This window comes from Aethalodelphis obliquidens, unplaced genomic scaffold (genome assembly GCF_003676395.1).
Source record: "Aethalodelphis obliquidens isolate GAN/ISIS:26980383/991018 unplaced genomic scaffold, ASM367639v1 scaffold17, whole genome shotgun sequence".
NCBI classification, from domain to species: Eukaryota; Metazoa; Chordata; class Mammalia; order Artiodactyla; family Delphinidae; genus Aethalodelphis; species Aethalodelphis obliquidens.
Genome location: NW_020837961.1, coordinates 17,541,217 through 17,558,823, shown reverse-complemented (window position 1 = coordinate 17,558,823; position 17,607 = coordinate 17,541,217). Strand labels below are relative to the sequence as shown.

Here is a 17,607-nt window from a genome sequence, read left to right as displayed (position 1 = left end):
AAACATTACTGCCGGTGGGAAAGTGCTAGTGAGATGCAAAAATGACATCATTTTGATTCTGACTTCAGCCACACAAAGCCATTTCAGGGGTTCACAAGAAAGATGGAATCGCGGGGGAAAGAAAAGTAGAATGTGAGTGTGTTGCTTCTGTATGTTTAAAATTTTTTTAAAGCCAATGATGAATGTTTTGAACATTTGCTTCCTTAGGTTTTATACTGTAATAACCTACCGTCAATTTTCGTAACAAATATATTTGTTTCTAAGTATATAACCATCAACAAAGACAGAAATAGAAAAAATTAAATGCAAACAGAAATACTTTACCTAACCATATATAAAATTGTTAAAAAAGCACACAAAAAGAATCCAAGTACTTTAAACAACATAGTCTTAGCTGCATACCCTCCTCAGTAGAACAGGTAAAGAGGGGGAGAGAAAAGGAAAACACTGCAGAGAAATCCTGAAATTCACTTGATGAGTTTGTTTTATTGAAATGAATATAGCGAATCTAAATACTTGGTACTACAAGATTGAAAAAACATATAGATGTGTTCTCAATGTGAAAAGGGGAGATAAAATACAGAATGGGGGAAGGAAAAAAAACACTGCATTATCATTGAAACCAAAGGCATCAGCATAACCTCACGATTAAAATTCAAATACATATTTAACATTGCAAAGAATAAATAAATAAATAAACAAACAAACATTACATGTTTATGGATTGGAAGACTTGATATTTTAAGACGGCGGTTGCTTCCAAGTTGATCAATAATTGATAAATTAGTCAGTGCAATCCCTATTAGAATACCAGCAGGTTTTTTGCATAGAAATTGATAAATCAATCCTAAAATATATATGGAAATGAAAAGGACCTTGAATAGTCAAAACACTTTTGAAAAAGAACAACAAGATTGGAAGACTCGAACACAGCCAATTTCAAAATTTACTCTAAAGCTATAGTAATCAAAACAGGGTGTGATTAATGTGTTAAGAATAGCATGATTCATAATGGTCAAACACTGAAAATAATCCAAATGTCCATTAAGTGGCGAAATAGAATATCTCATTTGATTTTCCATTTGGAATTCATCTGTAATATTCCAAAACATGGGATATCCATATAATAGAACACTATTCAGCAATTTAAAGGAACAAAATCCTGATACATTCTGTAATAGCATGAATCTGAAAAACATCATACAGTGAAAGAAGTCTTTCTCAAAATACAACGTATATGATTCCGTTTCTGTGAAATATCCAGAAAGGATATTTTTATAGGGACAGAAAGCAGATAAGTGGCTGTCTACACCTGGAGATGGGCCTGGGGATTGACTGCAGAAAGACCCAAGGAAGTTTTTTGTGTTGAAGAAAAGGTTCTAAAACTGTAGTACAGTGATGGTCACACAACTCTACACATTTACTAAATATTATTGGGTTGTGTACTTAAAATGAGTGCATTAAGTGGTGAGTTTCCAAATAAAGATTTGTTTAAAAACAAAAAGAAAGAGAATGTTAATCTAGGCCAATAAAATTCCCTTCTGGGTAATCAGAACTAGAAAACCCAAAGAAACCAAAAAGTCAGAGGAACTGTAGTAGCAAGGTTTTAGTAGAGTGAGTCTGAGACAGCCACGGTGATTGGTGTGTATGCCTGCGGCATAAGGAAGCAGGTATTATGAGTAAGCAGAGTTGGTAGAAGAAGAATGGAGAGAGACTATGTGCGGAAATAGAGACCCCACGAGCAAGATTAAGTTGTTCAGGCGAGACACAGAGAGTAGCAGTTCTGAGAGATCCCCTGATTCCTGACAGTTTTCCAGTTCCAGTCCACATGTATCTTCACAACAAGGACTTCCCTTACTCTGGCCTCTGTGACTGGAAGTAATCTGTACTTTTAGTCAAACTATCCTGAGTAGAAAAGCTAGCAATCTTCTGTAAGAGCCTTATCAGATCCCGTTCATTATAAATACAGGATGTACTGTTGGCAAACACGTAGTCCTTAAGAAAAAGCAGCTACAGGTGACTCACAGTCTCCAAGTCTCTTCTTGGGAGACCTCTAGGGTAGAATGACACAGCAAGTGGGGACTGTGGACGCCCAAGGCCCAATGTTGTCTACAAACACATCGAGAACCTCCATTTCCCCCCTTTTTTATTGTAATCATCTTAGGCACGACATAAAAAAGGTTATCTAGAAAAAGTTGAATTTCACACCATAATTGTAAACTAATCATTCTATTTAATTAGTCACCACATAAAGGAACTTAAAGAAGAGGGTAATTTTTCCTTCATAAGAAGAACATTTTTTTGTGGTAGTGTTTTGGGCTCTGATGAGTAGAACCTATTTTGTAGGCAATATATGTCTAAAAAGTACCTTTGGCAAACCAAAACCTCATCCATCTCATAATATGACTGCACCCAAGACAAACAAGAATAAAAGTGAATACACATCTGCAAAATGTGTAGCAGTTGAGGATTAAACTCAAATAATTTGTACTTTGCCCTGACACCCACCCAGGCAGTGCCTGATGTGGAAAATGTCATTCAAGAACCATGGTTTATTAAAATTAGCACTTAGAAGTCTGTGGTCAATCCCATGGGTCACTTGAGGTTCCTAATTCTGCCTTGATTCATGCAATAAAATGCCCTCTGCATCTCAGTTCTGGAGACGCCTGTATTTACTTAGCTTCTAAACACAGTCTGAAGTGGCTTTCTTCCAAGTAGTTTAAAAAATACACCCACAAAATCATTTCTTGAAAAATGAAACACCCTGGAAAGCAAGGTAATGAAAGAAGGGTACTTACTGCTTCCCGTTGCATTTGCCATTTGATTAACCAGTTCTATGCTAAGTCCTTTAGAAATTTTGTTATAAAACTCATTCTTTGGGCAGCCATCCTCCCTAGATCTCTCTCATTCCTCAAGGTGCTTCCTGCTAAGCATGGACTCCACTTGATATAATGAGTTTGCACACATTTCCATCGGCGCCTGACGAGACCAGGAGTCTGCCCAGATTCCTGGTTAGCAGGGCAATGCTCCCTTTCCATCTCCACCCCTCACACACACAAGCATTCAAAATTAGTGGAACCAAGACAGAGAAACAGAAGAACAAAACAATCTATAGGCACGGGAAGGTTGAACACCTCTTAAACATATGGGCAATGGGTCCTCGCAGAGTGACTCTCAGATAAAGGCACTGTGGGTACATTATCTCAAATGCAGGCTTGTTTTAGAGTAGAGAAGAGCTATTGAGGTCTGTTGCTTTACCCCCTAGAAAGGTGGAATGTAGATCAAAAAAGCATGTTCTCCAAACATTTCTAATCGTTTCCCATTCTCTTAAAGTTGTGTGTATTTCTCCTGTTTTATTCTTTTATTCTGCCTGTAGAAGACAAATTTCTAGACTACCAGGATTTTTAAGATAGAAATCCTCATTAATTCAGTGACCTGACTTTATAAAGAAACGCAGGCCCTTTGGATTAATTAGTAAATTAATTTATTCACTAAAAATCTTTTGGAGCGCATCGGTGACCTGACATGCCCCCTAGCTTCTGGAAATTGCCAGTAATTCTCTGCATTCCTTGGCTTAGAGATACATCACTCTAATCTCTGCCTCTGTCTTCACATTGTCTTTTTCCCTGTGTGTCTACATATGGCCTTCCCTTCTGTGTCTCCTCTTCTGTCTGTGTCTTCTTTTTTCATAGAGACAATTTCTTGGGATTTTGGGCCCACCCCAATCTGGAATGATTTCATCTCAAGATCCATAATTACACTGGCAAAGATCCTTTTTCTAATAAGGCTGTATTCACCGGTTCTAGGTACACATATCTTTCCAAGGAAGTCAGGGGGAGGGGGATGTCACCATTTAACCTACTCCAGACCATGTCCTGAATTTACCCTTGTTACGCCTAGATTTCAGCATCCATGCGTTTGTCACTGTCCATTGGTAGGGCTACCTCACTGGGCACTGAGGAGTGATTCAAAGAAATGTCAATCACAGGAGTCCCCATCCTCCAGTATCTAAACTGTGGGAAAATTGGACGTAAAACTCTGTTGTAAAATTACAAATCTTCTCTTCCTGAGTACCCTGTTTCTGCCAGTGGCTTAAAAATGCGGCACCCTCTCTGACTCTTTTCATTTCCTTTGCATACCTGATGGTTTCTGAAGAGAGAAGAGAAAAGTAGAAGGAGGATGGAGGGGAGAAAGCAAAATAGATGCTTTTCTTGCTGGAAACTTAGAGTCATTCAGATATCTATAACCAGATCTGAAAGCAGGTACAGTTCACACTGTAAGAGATTGACAGGGAAGGAGAGACCATTGCTCTTTCTCCCTTTGGTGGATTTTATCTCAGCTGAGGAGAGAATGTGGAATAAGGTTATAGGTAGAAGACAAATTGAGATGGGCGAATGTCAGGACATAACTCTACTAAGGCAAGTGCGTGGATAAAAATACTTCTCAGGCTTTTGCCACTTAGAGCTTCTGCTACCACAGCATATACAATATTACAGACTGGAAGTCTGAAGGGAAAAATCTGACTTTTGTTAAGTAAAAACGAGTAACATTTCTAAGTAATCAGTAGGTTATTTAGTCAGAGTTAATAACATTTATATGTAACAAATAGTTTATCGTATATGTTTCCTTTTTGCATAATTTATCCTAGTTTAGTATGGAGTTTGTTTAACACAAAAATCACATATAAGTGTAGTAATCAAGTAGCCTCTTCAGATATACTACTGGTTGAACATGAGGATGGCCTCTGCCCAAGCCTGTGCTTTCCAAGGCACCACAACCTTCTTAAAATAAAAAAAAAAGGGATCTACAATCATGCCAAGAGGAAGTTAGCTTATGGGTTACAAACAATGATTCTGAAATCAGATAGCTTAGGTTACAATAATAGCACAACCATTTATTTGGACTGTGGCCTTTGGTAAGCTCCTTAACTTCTCAGTTTCCTCATCTGTAAAGTGGTTGTAATAAGACTACACCCTTACAGGATTCATGTGAAGATTAAAAGAGGTAAAATTATATAAAGCTTAAAACAGTGTCTGGAAAGTAAATAATACATTTTAGCTATTCTTTTATTAATGATAATCCTTATAAAAGCCAGGCAAAGTTGGTATTTATGATACCAGTTTCACAAATAAGGAAGCAGGTTCAGAAAGACTAAATGACTTGGCCAAGGTTAAATTAAAAGATGAAATTCAGACCCTGTTTTTCTCGCCTCAAATCCCATAAAAGTCACTATACCACACTTGTTCTCATTACAACTGTTTCACACAAGGTAGCTAAAGGAATGAGACAACAACTAGCTTTTAATTGGGTGCATCATATGCTTGACAAGTAGAAGTTCAATCAATATGAGAGACTGACGGACTGATAGGCTGGTTGAATATAAACCTGTGATTCTCACCAGGGTGGTTCTCTTGCTGTCACCAGATTTATTCCCGACTGTGGTATTTGTTCATGCTGCCCTCCTCATCTGTATGGTCCTTCTTTCATCCCCTTGTCCTTCCTTCACTTGCTTATTCAAATGCTACACAACTATCAAGAGCCTCTGCAAGATGCTACCTCAATACTTCCCACAACTTAATGAGTGTTGCCAGATATGCGTACCATCTGCACTATTATTTAGTACTTTCTTTCAATTGATGCACTTTTTATTCTTAAATTTGTTTGAAAAGTAAACCATCATAAATGAAAAACCAGTTTGACTTGGCATAAACAGAAGCTAGAAAGTCACTATGATATAAGCAAAATAAAACAAAATTCTAGTTAGATTTTGTTGCTTTTGCCAAAGGCTCTGAGTTTGAGGCTTGCTTGTCCTTGTTTAAGAAAATAAATCAAATCCTTACCTGGAAGGGGAGATACCAGGATCATGAAGGTGGTTTTCCCCCGTCGAGGCTTATCCATAGCACTCTGGATGTGCTGTGCTGACCCCTGTGATTTTTCCAAATGTGGAAAACTCCACTGAATAATTTGTGATTGTTGGGGACTGCATTCTTCCCGCTGTGGGGTGAAAAAAAAATGATATAAGCACATGCTACATATTAATGACATATTTGCATCAAATTGAAATTTTGAAACTTCGTCATTGAAACAAACAAAAAAGCTGAAAAGAAAATAACTTTCTCATTTAGTGTTTCAATCTTATTTAATGTCACTTTCCAGTACTGCCTCATAGAATCTCTCTTACAATGCTATGCATCTCATGCTTTGGAAAACACTAATTTATCTGATCACCTATCCTCATTAGTTCTCTTGTGAATGTCACCATTTATCTATGACATTTATTTGGGAACTTAATTACAATGTTTCTTACATGATATTTAATAAGTTTGTATCATTTCATGTGGGCTGATAAAGGAGGAATACTCAGGATAACAAGGTCTTAGTCACAAGTCACAGATTAGCCAAACCAGAACTCATCTCATGTACAGTGGCTCAGTCAATACTTTGTTTGGAAGGGCGGCGTGGAAATGAGAAGGAAGATCTGAATTGGTCCTAGTAAATTATTTTTAAGCAAATCAGAAAAGAATTATGTATGGGAATGGCTGTATATATTTTTTCTCCTGGGCCTGTTAATGATAAATCATGTTCTGTGTGTAATTATATACAGCTATATATAGCTGTAAATATAATGGCCTTCATAAGATAAGAATATTTAGCAAAGTTACTTGTTGTAGTATTGCTTATTATTTCTGTTTTAAAAGCTGATAGTTTAAGCAAAGTTTAGCTTTGGATTAAATTGTGGATTAAAGTTTAGCATTTCAACGTTCATTTGCATTTCATAAGACTTCAGTTTCATATTAGAGACAAACTCAACCAAGAAATTTTAAGTTGCCAGCCACCCTGATTAAGGATTTGGTTTTTACTAAACATCTAAGCTTGAGACTAGGTTACACACTTATTTGCTATTTGACTTCACCTACTTCCTTTTCTTAAAAACACATTTGCATTATGAAATTTATAAATAAAAAAAAAACAAGAATAATACTTTAGCCATATTCCATAGCATTCCTCTCTATTAAGATTTTATATCCACAGAACTGAATCCAAATTTGAAAATAGTATGCCATATGAAAACACTTTATTATCTTCAGAATAATACATCCTTTATTTTAGGATAAAAAGCTATATATATTCCAGTATTGATTAAATATTTAAGATTTACAGAATTTTGTCCTCCGAATAATAACATATTCATTCATATATAAAATTCTGGACCTATTAAGATTCAGTAAAAGGATTTTGAATTTTTAAATAAATTTATTTATTTTCTCTTTGGCCGCGTTTGGGTCTTTGTTGCTGCGTGCGGGCTTTTCTCTGTTTGCAGCAAGCAGGGTCTACTCTTCGTTGCTGGGAGTGGGCTTCTCTTGTTGCGGAGCACCGGCTCTAGGTGTGTGGGCTTCAGTAGTTGTGGCACACAGGCTCAGTAGTTGTGGCTCGCAGGCTCTAGAGAGCAGGCTCAGTGGTGCACCGGCTTAGTTACTCTGCAGCATGTGGGATCTTCCTGGACCAGGGTTTGAACCCATGTCCCCTGCATTGGCAGGCGGATTCTTAACCACTGCACCACCAGGGAAGCCCAGATTTTGAATTGTTATATGTTATTTTTTTAATATTCAGCTACATCTTTAAGGCATAGTTATTTTTCTTTTGTGTAATATGTCCCTCTAAAATCATTATGCATTTTTTAAAACATCTTTATTGGAGTATAATTGCTTTACAATGGCAAGTTAGTTTCTGCTGTATAACAAAGTGAATCAGCTATATGTATACATATATCCCCATATCCCCTCCCTCTTGCGTCTCCCTCCCAGCCTCCCTATCCCACCCCTCTAGGTGGTCACAAAGCACTGAACTGATCTCCCTGTGCTATGCAGCTGCTTCCCATTAGCTATCTATTTTACAACCAGTACTGTATATATGTCCATGCCACTCTCTCACTTGGTCCCAGCTTACCATTCCCCCTCCCTGTGTCCCCAAGTCCATTCTCTCATTATGCATTTTTGAAGGATGAAAAAAATGCAAAAAAGGATAGTCAGAAGGTTTTGTCTGATATGAGTTTAAAAATTTTTCATTCTCTGTAAAGTCTATCAGCAAGAAGGTTATGACCTGATATTAAAAGCAGGAGGAACAAAAGGTTTGGATTTCATTTGTATTCTAATCCTCTGGCAGCTGATAAATATTTTAACTGCAACTTTCAAGTACAACATTATGCCATGTTCAAAAGTATTTTAACTAGTTATCAAAAGTAGGAATTAATTACATAAGCTTTCCACTCAGAACAGTTTAGTGGAAGGAAAAGCTGTCTCTTTGAGTAAAAGAGAATGGACCTTAGAGCCAACAGACCTGAATTATAATCACAGTCCTCCCTTTGAGAAAGTAGTTTCACTGCTTTCAACAATATTTGCAGATCTGCAAAATGGAAATAATAACGTCTTTCTTGTAGACATCAGAAATTAATATATGGAACTGATCATAAGAGTTGCTTGAAAAATAGTAGCTATAATTATCCAAGCAGGAATATTAAGTAAGGCATTCATTTTCTCTTAAAAATTGAATTCAAAGAGGTAGAACTAGGTTTATTATTATTACTTTCTACTGTTATTCGTTCATTCCTTATATTTTTACCAGAGACCTGGTAGTAGGCTCTGCAATTACGGCTCTGAGTAAAACAAGAAATCTTTTTCCTCCTGGAGTTACATTCTAACTAACAACAAGCATATTTTTAAAGAATCAATGTCCCTGGAGTGATAAAAGTACTGTTGAGCAGATGAGGCAGAGTGGTGGACTAGAGTGGAGGGAAATGAGGCTTGTGCCCCTGGGAGACAATTGTACCATGCTTTGATCTAAGATGGTGAGGGCGGAGGTGGGTTTGAGGATGCTAGTCAAGAGTTATGAATGCATAAAGAAGATGTGGTATATAGATACGATGGAATATTACTCAGCCATAAAAAAGAATGAAATAATGCCATTTGCAGCAACATGGATGGACCTAGAGATTATCATGCTAAGTGAAGTAAGTGAGACAGGGAAAGTCTAATATTATACTATTGCTTATATGTGGAATCTAAAACAAAAAGATACAGATGAACTTATTTACAGGAATAGACCCACAGACGTAGAGAACAAACTTATGGCTACCAAAGGGGAAGTGAGGGAGATAAATTAGGAGTTTGGGATTAACATATACATATTACTGTATGTAAAATAGACAACCAACAGGGACTTACTATATAGCACAGGGAATTATACTCAATATTTTGTAATAACATATAAGGGGAAAAAATCTGAAAAAGAATAAAAAGAATATATATATATATAAAATATATATATATATAAACTGAATTACTGTCACTGTGCTGTACATCTGATATTAACACAACATTATAAATCAACTATACTTCAGTAAAAAAGAGTTCAGTTTCAGGCATGTTAAATTTGAGATGATGATGAGACAGTCAAGTGAAAATACAAAGGAAGCAAGTGAATATTTTTAAACTATCATTATTGGGCTTCTATTTGTTTCAATTTTTTTCTATATTTTTTCATTTGGCAAATCTTGGTTCATGGTGCAAACACTCCAAGTTGTTGAAGTGATCTTTGATTATAATTCTCAGGTGATTTTATTTGTAGAAGCTCTTCTGAGCTATATTTACTTTAGAGGAATTCCCTAAGTTTCAGAGGAATCTGTCTGAACCATTCTGAATCTTCCTCAGGTCAGGAGATGCACAATAGCTTAGTAGGAATACGACACATGGCAGTGCCACTCATGAAGTACCTACCAAAGTTTTGTAGTTGTCTGGGTTATCTAGGCATATTCAAGATGTGGGGTTGTACTAGGTGCTCCAAAAGAGGATTCAGCAAAATACAGCTCACAGGCCAATCCAGACCCACACCTGTTTTTGTAAATAAAGTTTAATGGGAATACAGCCATACATATTCTTTAGGTATTATGTATAGCTGCATTCACACTACAATGGCAAAGCTGAATAGTCACTAGAGACTTATGACCCACAAAGCTTAAAATACTATTTGGCCCTTTAAGAAAAAGTTGGCTGACCCCTGCTCTGAAGTTTCTTCTAATCAGGAAGCCTCTTGATTTTATGATTTGATGAAAGTAAATCGGAAATGAGCTAAGATCTATATCTATTTACCACCTGAAATAATTGTGAGAGTACATTTGATATTCAACATTTAATTTTAGCAATTTTCTTTTCTTTCCTCTAAAGCTGAGATTCAGAGTTCAATCAAAGCCACAGAAACAACAGGTAAGTTAATTTTCTTTCTCTGAAAATATTCCCGGGTAAAATCCCAAGAAAGAGACAAAGTAGATCAATCAGTCTGAGGACAGAGTGAAATAGCACAAAGGAAAACATTACATGGCAACTAAAATATTTAGGAAATCTTGTGTTAAAAAAATGCAGTCCCGGAGAATATACAATGATGTGCCTCAGTGCTCTGGGGCTGGGATGAGTGGAACCAGTTCTGGTAAATGCATAAAGCCTGTGGAATCTTCCTCTGCTCAGAACCTACTGTTCCTGGTCTGTTTCTGTGGTCAGCTTGCCCTCTCTCAGAAGTATAGAGTGTGTGTTTGCTGTCTTCTCTACTTTCTAACAAAGCCTGGTCCTGGCATCCGAAGAGATGATGTTATAAACCACAGTTAACAGCCTAAAATGTTATCACTTAAAGAAGTGCTCATGCTTTGCCATCCTTAGTTTTAAACTGAATAAATTCTGGATGATGGAGCAACAGAAATTGAAAAAGATTATTGGGCAGAGGAAAATGATGATGTTGAATCTTCCTATTGTTTTGAAATTATAATTGTTTGGGGGATTTTTACCTTCCTACATCCTACCTGGTACTTATATACATGACAAATCTCTTAGGTTCTCAATAATAACCACCTTTGGTATATATAAAATGAGAAATACATGAAGTAAACTTGTAAGATCATGTAACTTTTTAAAAAATTGGAAAAATAAAGGCTTGAAAATTATGAGCGACTCTGATAACATTTTCACAGCAAATGTCCTAAATAATCATCATAGTTTACCTTCAAAGAATTAGAAATGAAAATTATTATGCTTTTAACTTTTCATCATTTATCTTCTACATAATACATCAAATGAATAAAGAAGTTATTTTTATATTGTTAACTCTATTTCACCTTATCGCCATATTTTTTTATTCTTATTTCCATCTACATAGTCTAGAAATGCAACAGAAAAAACATTGGGAAAAGCAAAGCAAAACAAAGCATAAATATAGTACATCCAGGCAAAGAGGGTAGCTTTACATCGGCTGATGCTTTGCACTGTTCTGGAGAAGTCCTGTCCGCCCGCTTCATGGATTGGTTATCAAGGAGAAGTTACAGATGAAAGACAATTGGGAAGCTGACAAAGTGTCAGCTCGTTTTAAGGGGAGACTGAAGCGTCTTTTATTTTGTCTAAAATAATGGTATCAACACAATGCCAACTTTAGCTATAATTGATTTTTAAATGTAATAAAAAGCCCATTTAGACTTTAATTTTGAATTATAGAAACTAATGCTCCTAAAACAATTAATAGACAAACCACTGATTTGAATAGCAGACTAGAAGGAAATGAGGCTGATTCTATCAGCTGTAGAAAAGTCAGTCTCAAACTTCAGATGTATGTTTGGGCTGAAGACTAAATCCAGATACACGCAAAAAATTCACAAATATTCACCCATATGATCAAGGAGAGGCATCTTCCTTAAAATAATTAGCATTTCTCTTTTAGGTAAAGTTGAGGTAGACTTCTTGACCACAGAATTATTAGTACTGCTTCCTTCCATAAATATGAGTTAAATATACATTTAATTTTTGACTAGAACATACTGAGTTCTCATGTTTGATATTTTCTTTCAGATTATGCATCTGACTTTAATTTTCTTGAAAAATTATGTTTTTACCACTCTCTTCAAAAACTATTTTTAAAGATCTAGAAATTGTTGATTGTTTTATGTAGGATCTTTTTTTGGAATTCAGGATAAGTAAGGCAACTATATATAAAATGTGAATTATAAGCAACTATACATAGATATGACATTCAATTTTATGTAATAAAGATAAAAGAAAGATAGTCATAGATGGAAATGATCAGTCAAAGTCAGAAGACATGTCCATTCATTCCACTCAACAGAGCAAAGGTAGTATGAATGGACAACTGAGTTTAACAATGCTAAGCATGAGGAATTCATGCCCAATATCTAAAGCATGTGGGAAAGTCAAACTTCACCTGACCACTGAAACATACCTGGAGAGACTCCAAATTTTGTATAATCCCCTGTCAAATATACAGAATGGTATATTCAACCAATCACCACTAACTGAGGCATTCAATAAATATTTGTTCTGTTCCATCACACATAGCACTAGCTAAGAGTTTGAGTGTTACATGGAGCCTGCCATTAAGGGTTACTAAAGACTAGTCAATATTATAAATAACTATAATCACTCCAGCAGTCATGTAGGTATAAAGTGATGTGTCATAGATGAGCCTCAGATAACCTTATGCTAAGATCAGAGAAGGAAGAGAGTTTTTTCCCTTTAGCTGTTGTTGTGGTATACATTGGGTGGGAAAAAGCAGTCTAAGAAAGATGAGGAAGGGGTTCATGAAAAAAGCGACCTTCTAGCTGCCAGATTTTTCTACCTACTCATTTTTTTAGCTCTGAATTCAGAGCTAATGAGGAGATAGAAAGACCCACTAAAAAGTGATGAAAAACTGTTTATTCCCCAGAGAAAGATGCAGCCATCATGCGGCCATTACAACAATTTAAAGCAATGATAGAATTCACTTTTCTTTAGCCTTATCATTTTCTCACAGACAGGCAGAGCTAATAATTTGTCCTTGAAAATGAACCTCTTGATTTCTTTGATAAGAGACCTCAGCTCCAGAGAAAAATGGAACAATATGCCTCAGAGTATTGGGAAAGGAATAAACCATCTGCCCTTAACTTTCTGAAAATATAACTATATTTGTCAGGGTTTTCCAGAGAAACAGAACAAAAAGAATATATATATATATATATATATATATATATATATATGTATGTATTTGTATATATGCATGGAAATCTCTAAAGAGGTTGATTATGAAGAATTGGCTCATGCATTACAGAGTCTGAGAAGTCCTAAGATCTCAGTTGGCAAACTAGAGGCCTGGAAAGGTAGGAGAATGGATGGTATAGTTCTAGTCCGTCCAAAGGGCTGAGGGCCAGGAGAGCAAATGGTGTAAGTTCCAGTCTGAAAGCTGGCAAGCTCAAGACCCAAGAAGAGTCGATATCTCAGTTCAAAGGCAAAGGAAACACTGATATCCCAGCTCAAGGCAATCCGGCAGAAAGAGTTCTTCTTATTCCATGGAGCCTTTCTGTTCTATACAGACCTTCAACTGATTGGATCAGAGCCACCCTAATGGAGGGTAATCTATTTCACTCAGTCTACTGATCTGAATGTTAATCTCATCCAAAAACACATTCACAGGCACACCCAGAATAATGCTTGACCAAATATCTGAGAACCCCATGGCCAAGTCTAGTTGACACATAAAACTACTCACCACAACAACATTCTCATAGTCACCAGCACAGCTTGTGAAAGTTCTCATTGTACCCATCTTCTTGACTTTCTCAACTGTGTTTCAGGACCTCAATTGTATTGTAGACATTAATTTTGATGGAAAATCAGAAGCCAGTACAGGCAAAAGTCCCATCAAAACTGACTACTGGCCTTTGGAAAGGAGGATGCTCTGTCTTGGTTCATTCATTATGCTTGACATCTTATGTAATGCCTGGGATTGGTTACTCATCTCTCAGAATTCATATAATGTGAAGCATGAATTATTTTTATACAGAGGATTACTTACCTGAATGTTTGAACTTTGAATGACAGAATCTTTGTTCAGGTAGAACTTTGTTCGGGTAGAATTATTGACAGATACTATTGTTCAGGTAGAACGCACTCAAACTAGAAATATACCCATAGCGAAGTGATATCCAGAGTTGTTTTTGTTAACTTGGAAATTTTATGCTGTTTGAAAATTAGTTGAGAATAAAATAACTCAGTTATGGAATGAAAAATATACCAATATTTATGTGATAGGGTCTGGCATAAACTTCCACTTAGGAAATTGTATGAATCTATAAATCTAGGTATGGCTATGTGGGTTCTTCTCTAGTTCAGGGATCTGATAACGCTCTAAGAAGTGCTCGGCCCTGTTCTTGTGGCTCTCTAGTCTACACTGAAAGGTCATAAAAACTCACAGTCTCAACTGATTAGCTAGCCAACACTCACTTTAAGAACCAACACATTTCAATGATATTGCTAAGGGTGTGAGCTCTTCCAATGAGCTCTACAATGTGTTTTATTTAATACACTAGGAATAATTCTGTCTGCTTGTATGTATATGCAGAGTCTGGTTTGGCCTATTGAAGGAAGGAGGTGTTTAGTTTACCTTGGTAGGAAGAATACCTTCTCAATTGGAGCCGAAATTGAAATAGATAACATTTCATGTAACAAAAATAAGAGGCATGCACTTATAACTCATTCCGACTGAGGAGCAGAAGCTTAGGCAGCACAGAATTGTGGTTGACAGAACAGAGTCTAGAGTTTGCATTCAAACCCCAGCTCTGTGTGACTTAGAGCAAATTATTTACACTCTCTGGGCTTCAGTTTCCACTTTATGAAATGAAAATATTATGAATAAAATAGTGAGTGTAAAACTCTTAGAACAATGCCTGGCATGCAGTGTCCCATAACTTGAAAATAAAGTCCTTTTTAACATTTTCATGTCCGTGTTTTGGATTGCTTACGCTCACATTCTCAGAAAGCATATGGCACAGGAAGAGTTACACGTTGAAAAGCTTCTCAGTGTTTTCAGGTCGTACTATCCAAATTGTGAATTTCAGGTAAGATGATGTATATATTTTGGGAGAGAGATGAGAACATTCTAAAACTTTCAGAATGCTGAGAAAAAAATTTCACTGGTCTCATTGATAATGATACCATTAACAAGTAAGATGAACTCAACTCACTTGAAACCTGTTGGTTGCACGGCATAATGGAAAGGAAACAGATAGGGTTTTGAGTCATACTTGGCTTATGTCTTAGCCCTTCTGCTTATTGCCAGACATGTTACCTTATCTCTCTGAGCCACAGTATCTCTCATCTTTAAAGCACATAATAAAAATGTTTAAGAATAAGGTGAGTTAGCACATATGGAAGTAATTAGCAGTGCCCCATTCATTCTTTGTGCATTGTATATAATTTTCTGGAAATTAATAACTATTTATATTAAGTCACAAAAGAAAAATATGCCCTCCTTCTTCAACGTATATTTCTACAGAGTTACGTAAAGTAAACAAATCTCTAGTCACAGTTATTACTGGGTTAGAGGATGCTATTACTTCTGGTTAGTTATGCTGATGGCCCAAAGCAAAGTGAAAGCACTTTGAGATAAAAATTGTTTTTGCAGAGCTTGAAGTGTACAACTAGGTCAGAAAGTTCAGGTCTGATGAGAGCAGAAATTAATTTTTCTCATGTGAAGGCAGAAAAGTTTCCTTTTGTCATTTTGCTCATTAAGTAGATGAGGGGAACCCGTTAAAAGTGAAAATGCAGACTAGCTATGACAAAATCTGAATTGAAAGGAACCCTGACAAGAATCTAAACCTTAAAGCTAGAAGAGACCTCAGGGATCATACCAGCATATTCCCCTCCCAAAACAGAGAATGGGACCAACCATACTCATAGCATTTACTGACTGGGCCGCTGATGTGCCACTTACGTATATAATAGACCATTTTCCACTCTGATAATGAAAGCCTAGAGTAAACCATGCTCCCTTTCCCTGAGTGTCAGGATGCTCAGAACCAATTCTTATGGCCAACGCCAGCAACCGTGTTGATGCTTGGTATTAACTCTTAGAAGGAGCTTATTTGTTTCTTCCAGTTTCCTTTGTTCTGATTTCTCATTTTTATTTTATTCATCTTATGGCCTATATCATTGCTTAAGCACCTCTAATTCTTTCTGTTGAGAATTAATTTATAAGTAAAATTCAATTAACAATAACATGGTATCTCTTATTTTAATCCTTGAGGTACTGTTTGTTTTTTTCACATCAATCAACTTTGTGCTGTTCACCTTCCCTGTGGGAGCTCCTTAAATGAAATAACTATCTCATGTACTCTGTTGTATTTCCTTCAGCATCTACTGTTGGACCCAGAGTAGGTGTCTATTTTTTTCTATTACTTCAGAATGAATGAAAAAAATTAATGAGAATGATTTTAAATAAGTACCCATCCTAATATTAAGGCAAAAAAGGAAAACACATGAATTCACTTCCTCCTCAACAATAGTCGCGTCTGCTGCCAAAAAATTTGTTGGTCCATTCAGCAAAACTTATGGTCGCTACTTGTACACACTGCTCTAGCGCTTGGGAAATATCAGTGAGCAAAATAAAGATTCTTGCCCTCGAGGATCTTATATTCTAGTATAAGTATAGACAAACTATAATCAATACACGTATTAATTAACCAAATTATAAAGCAAGGTGGGAGGTGGTAAGTGCTATGAGAAAGAGAAGATGTAGAACAGTGTAGAAGGGAGGGATTATGAGTGCCAGAGAGGTGGGGACCATTTTCAGTATTGAAAAAGTGGTCAAGGTAAGTCATAAAAAAGGTTTGAGAAAATACAAGAAGGAAGTGAGCCACCTAATACGTGGGGGAAGAGCATCTAAACAGAGCTACAACTTGAGGAGAGGACTGGTGTGTTAAACAGGGCAGGGAGGAAGGCGGGGGTATACCAGGCGGATTGCCTAAGATCTGGTGCGTTACTTCAAGGACTGTGATTTCTTCTGTAAGTGGAATGGAAAAACACTGAGGATTTTAAACAGAGGGGTGACATGATCTGACTCATGTTTTATAAGTATAACTCTGATTGCTGAGGAGAGACTGTCAAATGAAGCAAGATTATCTTTTGCAAATTTTCGAGGAGAGAAATGATGGTAGCTTGGACCAGTGCGGTCACAGGGTCATAGGGTGGCATGCAGTCTCCAAATTCCAAATATATTTTGGAGGTGGAGCCTATAGACATTCTTGATGATTGCATTTGGAATAGTATAGAAAGAGATGAATCAAAAATAACTCTGAGGCTTTTGGCCTGAGCAACTGGAAGGAATATCTGCCATCAGCTAAGATAGAAAGGCTGCAGATAGAGCAGAAATTCAAGTTTGGACATGTTGAGTTTCAGATTTTTATTATTTGCCATGATTATGAATCTGAAATTTAGGAAAGAGGTCTAGGCTGGAAGCATAAATTAGGAGATCATTTGCACTGATATTCTATTTAAACCTTGAAATTGACTGAAATCACCAATGAAACTAGTGTAGTTAGACATGAGGACAAAGGACTGCATTCTGGGGCCCTCCAAGACTGAGTCAGAAAGAAGAGACAAAACCAGCCAAGGAGACTGAGAAGAATAAGACATAAGGCAGGAGAAAAACCAGCAGTGTGTGCTCTGCTGGAGCCACATGGAGAAAAGGTGTTAAGGAGGAGGGAATGAGTTATTGTGACAAGTGCTGGAAAGTTCTTTTTGAAAG

The 17,607-nt window shown here is 36.6% G+C and overlaps 1 protein-coding gene and 1 non-coding gene across 3 annotated transcripts in view; both read left to right on the top strand.

The window, feature by feature from the left end:
• EMCN (endomucin) overlaps positions 1-17,607 on the top strand; it is an 88,114-nt gene that overhangs the window by 46,184 nt on the left and 24,323 nt on the right. For both annotated transcript variants that reach the window (XM_027117000.1, XM_027117001.1), the window contains exon 5: positions 10,221-10,259. In XM_027117000.1, coding sequence (XP_026972801.1) covers positions 10,221-10,259 — 39 coding nt within the window. The remainder of the gene's footprint in view (positions 1-10,220; positions 10,260-17,607) is intronic.
• Positions 5,833-5,995, top strand: LOC113626149 (U1 spliceosomal RNA). Its single transcript, XR_003435058.1, has one exon. It is a non-coding gene; the product is annotated as a U1 spliceosomal RNA (small nuclear RNA).